Source organism: Labrus mixtus, chromosome 7 (assembly GCF_963584025.1).
Source record: "Labrus mixtus chromosome 7, fLabMix1.1, whole genome shotgun sequence".
Classification (NCBI taxonomy): domain Eukaryota; kingdom Metazoa; phylum Chordata; class Actinopteri; order Labriformes; family Labridae; genus Labrus; species Labrus mixtus.
The window spans coordinates 13,093,662-13,105,863 of NC_083618.1; the positions used below are offsets into that span (position 1 = coordinate 13,093,662).

General features: G+C 38.4%; 1 protein-coding gene across 8 annotated transcripts in view; it reads right to left on the reverse strand.

Annotated features, from left to right (window-relative positions):
• The window catches only part of kaznb (kazrin, periplakin interacting protein b), a 107,078-nt gene that overhangs the window by 12,364 nt on the left and 82,512 nt on the right, over positions 1–12,202 (reverse strand). For all 8 annotated transcript variants that reach the window (XR_009673868.1, XM_061043080.1, XM_061043081.1 and 5 more), the window contains one exon: positions 514–705. Coding sequence is in view for 7 of the 8 variants with exons in the window: in XM_061043080.1 (XP_060899063.1) it covers positions 514–705 (192 nt within the window). In the remaining variant the exon portion in view is untranslated. The remainder of the gene's footprint in view (positions 1–513; positions 706–12,202) is intronic.

Genomic DNA, 12,202 nt, shown 5'->3' on the forward strand with positions numbered 1-12,202 from the left:
CCATTTGTTTGAAATATGCATATATGTAGATGTGATTTGATAGTGTACCCAAGACATACTATTTCATTACAAATGTTTCTGCTCTGTTTTTGTGATACCAAACGAGGTCTAGTATTAATGTTTGCTATAAACTAATGTCTTATAATCAAATATGGGAAACATTTAGCATGACACATAAACAATCATTACTTAGACTATTCATTTGCTGCTTATTGGGTACTGTCAAAGTGTGGGGATGGTTTGTCACACTGTTTCGAATATGCCCCTTCAAATGGAAACAAAACAAACAAAAACCTTCCCCAAAGCCAATTTTTTTGTTGCAATTTGAGAACTGTTTGCTTTAAAAGGCGACTTAGATTTCATTGTGATATTTTCTTGCTATATTTCAATTCAAAGTGTGACACTTCTAACTGAAAGCCTCCACAGCTGTATTTCCTGTATATTCAAGCTATTGGAAAGAATACTCTGGTGGATTAGGTAAGACTAAAAGATTCCTGTGTGTGGGTTCCTGACCTTGTAAGGCCTCTTTGGCACGGTCCAGTTCCTGCTCCTTGTCGCCTAGCTGCACCCGGAGTTCGGTGGCTGAGAGCAGGTTGGCGGAGCAGCCTCCCTGCGTCTCCTCCAGGTCCTTACTCAACATGTCCTTCATTTGCCTGAGCAGGTGGACCTCCTCCTGAAGCTGGGCCACCTCCTCACGCAACAACACTGAGGGAGAAAGAGAGAGAGAAAGAGAGTTTGGGAATATAAGTATGCAGAAGAGGAGTGACATGCTTTAGAGTTCAGGACTGAGGGGGGTATGACATCAAGGGAGAAATGGAGTGACTGTACAAAACAAGTAAAAGGAGGAAATTGAAAGATCAGACCATAGGGAAGTTTAAGAAAAATGCTTCAAGCATAGGAGTGCAGATAGGTTATGTTGCGTGCCCCACGTACAGAGGCTATTAGTCCCTGTACATTAGCAGCAGATGGAGGTTTCTTATCCATCCTCTGCCCTTTGCTGCATGTCGTCCCCTACTCTCTCCAACTAATATTTCCTGTCTCTCTTTAGCTGTCCTTTCAATAAAGGCAGAAAAGCCTAAAAAACAACTTTAAAAAAAGTACAAAGTCATTGATCAAGTAAGAAAAGACTACAAATATTCTACTCAACAAAGAAAAACCTCAAGACCCACAGCTACACCTCAGCATGTGGCCGAAGGTGTTTAAGAATTCAGACAAATGCTGAGTGACAGACGCCTGTGAGGGTAGCGGGTAAGTGAGAGACACTGATAAAACTTAATAAAACATCAGCGACAGACACCAAGCTGTCCTCAGTGCTCTGTTTTCCATCAGCTGTGAAATAACTCTAACCCTCGGGGGGGAAACAGACAAACAAACAGGAGTAGGAGACAGAGGAGAGGACACTAGTGAAACTGAGGAGTGAACTAACAGCTATAGGAGGTGAGGGACACTTAAGCTGAGTGAGGGGACAGAACAGATAAAGTGGATAAGAAAAGGTCTCTCATCGGTTGTATTTTAGTCCACTGAAGTAAATCCATACCAGCAACAGAGGATCAATATGTCATTATGATTTATATCGCACACTTTAGGGTCAGAACGTCTGTTACAGAAGGATGCACACTTTCCATAAGAGTGGAGAAAATTTCACAAACATGCAGCCCAAACACTGAACTATACTGACAAAAAACCTGCTGCCCTTCATGATACATGTGTCATTTCACAGCAAGAACTAACTTAGATAACACAGAACAGGTCCCATCATAAACCAAGTGGATCAGTAAAGAAATAATGGACAACTATTTTATTAGCGAACAATGATGTAAGTCATTAAGCGACTTCTCAGATCGTTTAATTTGTTTCTCTTTTGATATAAATGCAGTATTTGCTTTTTTTTTGATCATTTTCAGACAAAGTTAGCAATCATGAGCTCTGGAAGCTTTCGATAAGCATTCTCAACTATTAGCAGCCTCTAAACAAACCAATGCCTCACAAATGAGGCTATAATTAAACAATTTGTCATATTAGAATTAAATAAAAAGAAACAAGATTAAGAGTCTGCAGCCAAGCTAGCATCCCCAGAGGCTGAATTAAAGAGAAAGCTGTTAGAAAAATGTTGAGGCCAAATATTTGTTTCTGACCTTTAGCAGTTGCAGAGAATTTAGTATAATTATTATCTAGAGGGAGGTGTCATGATTTTAAAGGCCCACATGAATACTTTGCAAATAATAATAATAAATGCATCTCTGCCAACAAAAATATGTCAGTGCGTGTGATTCTCTGCTTGAAATGTGGGCCTTTTAAATTGAGGACACTAATATACATTTATTACATTAGAAAAGATTATTCATAGGACTTTTTTATTCATTAAAAAGCAAAGTCAAAGTCAAAGAAACACAAAGTATGACGAGATTGATGAATAATATTAGTGTTGCAGGTATTCTATCCCATATAGGACTGTGCACATTTAAGCTAGACCTGATATTGACTATCGATTAGCTTGATTACTTGGTACTTATTGCTCATTTTATTATCTCTATTCTATTTTATTTCCTACTGCTGTATTGTGTGAAGAGCAATGGTAACACCCAATTTCCCCCTGGGATTAATAAAGTTTTTCTGATTCTGATTCTAATTCTGATTCAAAATACTCAGTGAACCAAAAGAAAGTGGAATGTTTGCATCAAATGTTTTCACTAGACATTTCACCCTTACCTGCAAATGACAAACTGCTGGTGGAGCAAGAAATAGCCAGGAGATCACCAAATTTAGTAGGCTTCATTCTCTGGAAACCATGAATGTATGCACGCATGTTTGGACATTTCTGTCTGAATCACAGAGGTGGACAGACTGTCAAGCATTGCCATCCTTAAAAAATAAAACACCTAAGAAGTAGAGTGTGCCTGTATAAATTTATGCAGAACTGCATATGACTTTCTGTGAAACTTGGTAAAATTGGACAGCAAGTGTGCACACGACAAAGTGTGCATGTGTGTATTCTCTGCAGGCCTGCAGCCAGACGCTGTGGGGCTGCAGCAGCTCCGATAAGAGAGGAAGGGACAGTCCATCGGTCTCTGTCGACTCAGGACTATGAAAACATACTGAGCAGTTCTGTGCTGCATGTGACAAAAAGAGTTTGTTTCCAAGAGAGAGCAATCTGTCTCGGCCTCCTTGCAGCTTAAATCTGCTTATTCATCTGTTTACCTACAGGCTTTCCTATATTTGTCGCAGGCAGCCTTGCTGCTGCTGCTTTCAAAGCCACTCAACAGAAAGTGAAAGTGAATTTTTATTTCAGGAGCTTTGATACGTTTGGATTAATCTTCAACTCCAAACAGGCTGTTTAAATTATCTGCTGCTCTCGCTCTGTAGTCAAGGTTGATCTCTTCTCGCGAACTCAGCACAGCAGTTTTCTTCAGCTATAATTAGTTATATGCAATCAATTTTAAATGAGCCAATTTCAACCTTTTTTTACGCGTTATGTACACACATTTTAGTAGTTTACATATCATCACACATACAAAACTAGTCTTACTCTCAGCTAATTAAAAACGGAATTAGAAATGTATCTGGAGGAGGATTTACAGTGGATTAAGTGAAACGTGTCAAATTCATTAATAAATCAGTGCATAATTCTCCAAAATCCAATTTTGCATTCATTTCCAGCATCCTCCCCTCAACCGATAATACACATAGTCCCACAACAAACACTCATAGGCGAAAGCACATACAAAAGGCTTGCCCATTTTTCCTATTCCAGGTTTCATGCCTCAATCAGGAAGCCAATGTAAACTTCCAAAGAGACAAATATCTTGCATATCTTGATCTTGACCCTGAATATTAGGCCATTTCTCATCAATCCAAAAAAACCAAACAGAAATGCTGCATCAATGCACACTGAGCAGAGCTGAGGATGCAGGAAAGGCACTCACAGACACAAACCATCTACCTATAGATAATTTCCTTCCACATAAACTATTCTATTCCATCTAAAAAGCTATTTAAATTGACAGGAGTCATAGAAACCACACGCTGTAGTCCATATGCTGTTATCATGCGGGCTCTCTCAGCTCTGACCTCTGAGTGGTTTTGCAGCCGAGCTGTTAGTCCTCCTACAGAAGAAGAGGAGCCCACTCTTCTTCTCTTACTTCTTCGTATTCAGCAGACGCCCATTCAATTAACTTCTCATCCAAGCCATCCATTAAAGGGTCCATCAAAGCCAGCCGGGACCAGGTCATTACTCCCTGTCCCTTTTCCCTCACATGGCAGAGCTGTCACAAGCACACACACATAAACACAAAACACACACACACACACACACACACACACACACACACACAGAGCTAAAGAGCGCTGTGTAGACACTGTTAGTCTGCAGAAAACAGAGGCATCGTTCTCTACTTGTAGAGATAGAGTGGGGGCTGCAAATGTGTGGACTGGCAGTCAAAGACCTGAACTAGTCTCTTATGAACCATATGCAGGATTAAAAAGGACCAATTTCCGTACATGAATGATCAAAGATGCTAAAAGAGAGCTGTGCTGGGATATTGAGTTTGGACGAGAAGTTACATTTAGGGTTATTGCTCTCGTTGCAAAAAACAAATCAGATTTAAAAGCAGTTTGAGACTAACTATTCTCAGTGCATGTAAAATGGACTCGATCTTAACTGGCTATAAATATGCTTTCTGTATGTAAAGTAATCCAAGCTTTTAAAAAGTATTTTGGTCATATAATATAACTTCTCTCACCATTAACACAGATAGATTTGGTTTAATTTTTCTAAACTTTGACTTATCTTCTTTTAACCTTCTTCCCAACATCTGCATATAAATGAGATGATGTTCTTTTTTGTTGTTCTCAAAGTGCTGAATAGTTTAAGGACTGCAGGCCACGATTAGTTTTTAATATTGGTTAATATTCGGATTATTTTCTAAATATAGAGTTTATTCCAACCAAAACCCAAATATATACCGTTATATATACAGTTTCCAATGACAAGAAGCTGGGGAACGTATTAGATATAACATATCTATTTATATATCTTATCCAAAGCTGTGAAATGTGAAGTTGTTTATGTGTGCAGCTGATCCACCCAGCTGTTTCAGTGCAAGTCTTTTGTATGTGCTTTAACCTACGAGTGTTTGATAGAACCAGAGGGAACCATGCTGACTTTTCTTATCTTCCTCTCTCAGGTACAGATAGTTAGATAAAAAGTCCATACAGCTTTAATACTGTATGTGGACATACGGAACTGTGTGAGCTTTTGTGTTCGTGCTAAATATTTGATCAAAATCTCCCGTGAACAACCAGCTCATATTAATGCAGTTTTGTTGGACACTGGAGGAGTCAAGGATATTAAATTGCACATATTGAAGGAGCAGTTTATGGTTTTAAAAGAAAAAACAGGTGCTTTAAATCATCCTTATGCAGCATTACCGACCTTGTAACGTGTAACAAACACATTTAAATACACTGCAGCGGTGTGACAGGCAGGAAATACAGTGCAGGACGGCTTCTCGGGCTGGTTTATCAGCTTTAGCCTTCAGATATATCAGGAGGTCATTTTAGAGATATAACAGTGAGAACTGTCGAGAATACTTCAAGATCCTTCTTCAAGCTGTGTAACAAATGCTGAACAACATTAACAGCAGAACACAGAGAGATTTTCTTCAAGGATTTGTATTTAATGTTATCAAAATCAAACTACACGTTTAAATACAGTTTAGTACTGGTATTGGCTTTTTATCGTCAGTGTCCCCAGTAATACGGGAATAATTGTGGAGGTCCACTGCAGACTTCTCCTCTTCCCTGTCAGATCCTGTGGTATTGGTGCACACAGCTATAATATGTTAGAAGGTGTATAGGGTATAGGGGTTGTGTGTATGAGGGGGGGATGTTAGTGGGATCACAGCTAAAGGATGAACACAGTAATGGCTTTCTACAGAAAGTGCTGAGAGATCTTCTGCTGTAGCATTGCAGGGGTTGCAGCTAACCCGGCAGGGCATCATAATGACATCATTTATATGGTGCATTCCTCGCAGAAATCCCTATGCAGTAAATAATTTAATCCATAAACAAAAGACACCTATTTCTAAGTATTCTTTATAGAAAATTAAGGCAAAATGACAAATGCTCAATAGGTATGTCTAATACAGCTTTTCTGTAACGGGCTGATATGAGCAGATCTGTTTGAAACTACACAGGAAATACTTTGTAATAAGCTCTCCTTTCATTCGCTCGTCTTGTTAATAAACTTAACCTTGTCTGAACCAATAAAAACATGAAAAACGTGTTTTCCAAGACAGCGTCCTGCATGCTCCTAAACTTCCTGTAAAATGGGATATTGACGTACTCTAGGTTTGTTCATGCAGTGCAGATGACTGTTGACTGTCTGAAGAAGTAGTTTGAGCGGCACTGGGCCTCTGTAATGTCTCTTTAGCTAAACAATATGACAGGCACTTAACCAAATAAGCTCCTGTTTATGTTAACCATAACCAACATCTTATTGACCTTCATACAACATTTTCATATTTTTTTTCTTCATCTGGTGGTCCATGTTATTCCTGCTCTACATGCTCTATTAAACTTCTCGAGACTTTACCAGAGTATTTTTATTAAACCATAAGCACTGTGCAAGTTTCTCCACAGCTGAGATGCTGTTACCATGTCTTGTTGCTGTGTTGTACGTATACAGATGAGCAACTGGAAACACATTTCATGGTGAGGATTTGAAGGTGCATATTTGCTACAGCAGCTGTGGCATCATATGTGCAATATTATCTTATCAGTTATGAGAATATACTCATCATTATATTAGTCCGTTCACTGAAGTGTCTTCCGCTGTTGCTGCTGGGTTACTTGATTTGTGTGCGTGTGTGTGTACATCTGCTCACATCTGGCTATTTCTGCACTGTATTAGGAGAGGAGCACATGTCTGCTGAGCTTTGGCCTTCACTAATTAAAGTATAAAGATCAGTTGAGATTACTCTGGGAGAAGACAGCAGTCTGCTTCAGCTCCTGATTAAACTCACCACGCAGGTAACACTAGCCTTGACAGGCAGGAAAAATAGAGTGTGGATGGACTAAAGTAAACCCTGTAAGTTATTTATATTTAAGAGACTGAGATAAACTTTGCCATATTCATAATCTATGCCGCCTTAGAGTGCTTTCTTACTGTATATGACAGTATGGATATAAGAAAAAGTTTGCTGTACAGGAGAGAATATGTTTTATGTCAACACAATCCATCTATTTCAAGGTATGTCTCACATACAGTACAAGCATGAGCTACATCATCATTTCTAACACTGCATGGGTTCAGGGATGTTTATATTTAGGTGCATCCCTTTTGTCTTGATTCAAATATCTCAACACTGGAGGATGAGCAAGCATTTTCTTTTTGTAAAAAAAACTATGGGCGAAAGAATGACTGATTGACTGGACGGCTCAATCGCCATTGAAAGTTTAACAGAAATGTCCTGGCAGTTATAGGATGGACGATGATAACATCAAGTAGACATCCATGTTCCCCTGAGGGTAAACTGTTGTGTTCCCTTGACATGTGATGTTGCACAAGACACCACTTTAAACTTCAGTCCCTCGATGACTTTGGTTTATGACAGAAAACTATGAAAACATTTCCATCTGACTTTTATATTGGGGTTTCTTAGCGAATATTAGCTTTGCAAAAATGCAAAAGTTTGAAACACAATATACTGAGTTTTGACAGTTTTGTAAACTTTTCTTTGTCAATTCTGATTTTTAAATGTGTAAGCTAGTCAGCAAAGAGAGCCGTGAAACCAGAACAAGGGCTACATCGGGTAGAAACTGTAGCGCAACAAAACGCAGAACTACATTTGCTCGGTCATCCTTCTCAGTAAGAGGAGCACCTCTGGAACGCGTGACCATCTGAAATTAAAAGACTGACAGAGTTCAAGGTTTTAAGACACAAGTAAAACAGTGGCTGAATACTGAAGCAAGTCTGTAAGCATTGAGTGCTTCCTTTTATAATCCTCATTTTACTGTTTGGTCTTATTTAATCTCTTATAATATCTATATTTGTATAGTATCACTGATTCTGTATTTCTTTAAGTCTAACGATTCTGTTTTAATCCAAGCCCAGCCAGGGTCAGGGGTTATTAGCCACAGCTGGAACCTGTATGCATGGCATCTACCTTTGTATTTTACATATGAAGCAATGTGTTTTGTGTCCCTGTTAAATAAACAAACAAATAAAATACATTACACTAGCAATAGCATCCTCATTTTGCCAGGTTAGTATTTAGCTCAACACAATACTGAAACTAACAAAGTCTAAAAGAAAATGGCTCTAGATTCTTAGTTTTGTTACAAAATTAGACAAGTTACAAAAACAGGCAACAAAGACAGAAAAAATGACAAATATGTAAAGTGAAACTAGTTCATATAAATTGAAATTGTATCTTACAAGACCCCATAGTGGTAACCCGTTTGTTTTGTGTTTCCCTTAATAGAATAATCTTGACATCTTAGAGACTCTGTTTACAACTCCAGACAAAAGGAAAATCCAATTGCTTCTTCAGGATTAGTAGAAGAATAGCACCAAATCCACCCCAAACTGATATCTGACAGAAGTACTGGGGGGGGGGGGGGAGAGCATAAGACTGAAAGGCTTCAGAAATAAACATATATTCATTTTGTAAACAGCTCCCTGCTGAGCCTCAAAACATGGGGAGGTTGTGGGTGGGTGGCAGAGGTAGGCAACAGTGATTAGGGGCTCTTTTTTTAAATCATCTGCAGGACTATATTTAGAATATTTATTGTCGTGGTCTCGGGGGGAACTTGATCAGCGGTTGTATAGACCTGTGTGGGTTGTATAGTTTCAGATTTGACATGCTTAATCTAGAAATAGCTGTTAAAGCCATGACAAGCATCCATCTCAAATTCCAAGGGATCGAAAAGAGAAAACAGAGCAACCTTATTCCTTTTTTTTCCCCCGACACGCTGAGACACCAGGCACCGTGCTTTCTGCATCCTGAAAAGCTACGGCATGCATGTAAGGGTTAGGTCAATTTCCTACTCAGGGTATCACACTGCCTCTCTATAATACATATGGGCATAAATAATTAATTTAGCTGGGCTTCAAACCTACCTGACTGGAGTATAACTTGCATAATGGTAATTCATCCTGCAGACCAAACATGCATTCACTGGTTCAGTTTATCTAGGCAATCAGAGTATATGATGATGATGGTATTGTTTTACTCTATAAAGTCTAAATGCTAAGTAGCATAAGCATTTTCTGTTGCCTGTTTTTTTGTTATGTGTTTGAATACTCCTTCCATTCAAAGGGCCCTTAGTGTACAGTATATGTGTGTGAGTACAGTATCTATTGGGACCCGCTTCCATTAATTAATTGCCTGTGGGTTTACATTACAACTGAGGTCAGTACAAGGATGCCAAGTGCAGATAGTTGTAATTGATTCACACGTTTATTATGTGCAGATTAGGCACTCTGCCAGGGATGAACCACTGGATGAGCTCTGAGAACTTAGACAAGGCTATTTGGATTTGTAACACGGCTGTCCTGGTCCATGCCCTTACTGTCACTGGACACCGGCGTCATTCACTGCCCATTTTTGGGTTTGTTTTAAAGAAAGGGGATAAGCTAGCAATTACACAAAATCCATTTACTTATGTGGTGGTTCTGAGGAGGAACAGATAATCTTTTGATTTTGTAAACAAGTTTTCAATAATAATGATGATAATATGATTTTTCCCATTGTGTTAATTAAATTAATTTAAGAACAAAGACTGGAATTGGGGGTTAACGATCAGCCTGGTTATGCTTATTAAAAGAAAAAAAGCCACTCTAAAGCTTATAAGAGTTTATCTTGTTTTTTTTTATCTGTACAAAAATGAGGTGTTGAAACATGGCATTTCCTTCTTATGGGAGTTATACTCTACCTTCCTGAAAAAAGTAATGATGTCTTAAACAATATCTTTTGATCTCTAGAGGTGCTGGTGGCTGGGATTGTTTTATTTTTTCTTCAAATGTGGACATTTTATTTCCTCATGGTTTCATGCTAGGCTTAGCTCGGCTTACTACTTGCTGGCTGGAGCTAACCAAACTGACCTGAGTGCCTCAATCTAAAACTAAATCGAAAAACAAACAATCAGCATGAAGGTGAAATGCAGAATTTGTGGCAAACTGTTCTTTAATGATCTGGAGAGTTTGTGGTTAAATCCCTGTTTACAAATTCAACAACAGAACATCTCATCCTCATTCAACGTATTCAGAAGGCATTCTTTTTTTTTGTACATTGGTTGGATTGTAGAGAGATGGCTCGACAATTCAACCAGAGAGCCCTCAAAAAAAGTCCTTAGCTCAGGTGGACATGAGGATATTTTTAAATATTTATGTGAATAAGGGCATACACTGTAACTGGTCTTAAACATCTGCACAACACTGGCTGAGCAGAGTACTCAGCAAAGGGGCGCGGCCCATGATGTTAACCAACTTGTATATACCACAGAGGAACAAATGCCACAGGGCCTTTGTCCCGCTTTTGGATCTGTTGAAGACTAAACATCTGTCAGAACCAGCAGGATCTGGTCTGTGGAGAGCTGGAAATGATTTGATGTGAAACCTCCCTCATGTCCCGGGGCAGGGCAGCAAATCCCCCAAGCTGTGTGAGACTCTGGAAGTGCCACTGAAATGTGTAGGAAACTTAAAGAGTCTCACAGAGGAGATCAAATCAAGTGAAATATGTACACAATGTGCTCATTAATATTCTGTTTAACACGTATGGAGATGATGAGAGTGATAATGGTTCTTGATTAGCAACAGCTCTACCAGACACTGAGGAGAAATAATACTAAAAACAACAAATGATGGAGATTTGCCACGTCTTGTCTGTTATGTGTTTTTGTTAACAACAAAACTTTGAGTATGAAGTTTATAGCTATTGTGCCATCTGTCTGTTTTAGTGCAACCTCTCAAACTCATTATCTTCTGCAATTTTTAGTAGTGACCTCAGGGTACAACAGCCAAGCAGGGAGCCCACTAAACACAGCAGAATTAAACTCAACACTAAACATTCATGAACCATCACAACATACACACAAGTGCATATGAATGTGAAGATCAACACACACACACACAAACAATCACATCCAAAACCAAACTTTCTTCTCAAAGAATCATCAGACTTCAAATAACTGAACTTCATTGAACATCTTGGTATTAATCGTAGTCATTACCGCTCACATGATGCAATATTTAGTATGTCTACTAAAATACTGAATTCTGCATACAGCACAGAATCTAACCGAATAGTATTCATTCATTATCTTAAGAAAAACAATATGGAATATGTTTTAAAAATGCAGGTCTGTGCCAAAGATCATGCAGAAAAAAGGTTAATACACCTGCAGTAAAATCACAATGTATTGATGTTTGCTTACATATTGTGGTGAAAAAATAATAACACCTTTAAAAAAATCCTTGATTGAAAGTTAAAGTCCCGCATTCATGGTTTTACTTTAAGTACAGAAGAAGTGTTTTTAGGGTCATAACATCTAAGAAAAGTTATTTATCGTCATGATGGAAAATGCACCTTTTTCCAGGTGTAATGTTGTTATAAATATCTGTTAGAATAAACAGCATCTTAACATTTCAGATGGTTCAGGTTGGATAAATGTTGTCCACTTTATATTCAAACTGAATTGATTTAAGTTGTTTGTAGTCATAACGCAGGCTGCAAGCTATTTGGATGATACAAATGAACATGTTATGGATATATTTAGGAAGAAATGGAAGTGAACTCTGATCCTACTCTCTCAAATATATATCATTAAGGCCAATGTGTCTTTGGCAGGCACGTCGCCAGGTCATGTTTACAGGGGCTCAAGTCCTGAATGTTTTGAGTATAGCCCCAGATATCATTTTAACACAAATCTTTGTAACATAACAGTCTGTCAAAACTGGAATTGGTCTTTGGTAAAAGTAAATTAAAAAGTCTCTGTGTTTTGGGCTGAATATAAAAAAAGATGACAGTTAAAGGTCATGGATTTCTTCCTCACCATTCTTCACCATTTGGTGACATACAAGTCATCGAAAGATGATGAATGCAGGCATTTTATTACTTCAAGCTTAAATTCCAGCCCTCCATTACCTACCTAATGTGAGGTAGCTGAATCTAAAACAATATCTTCTTAATGATAAATGGAT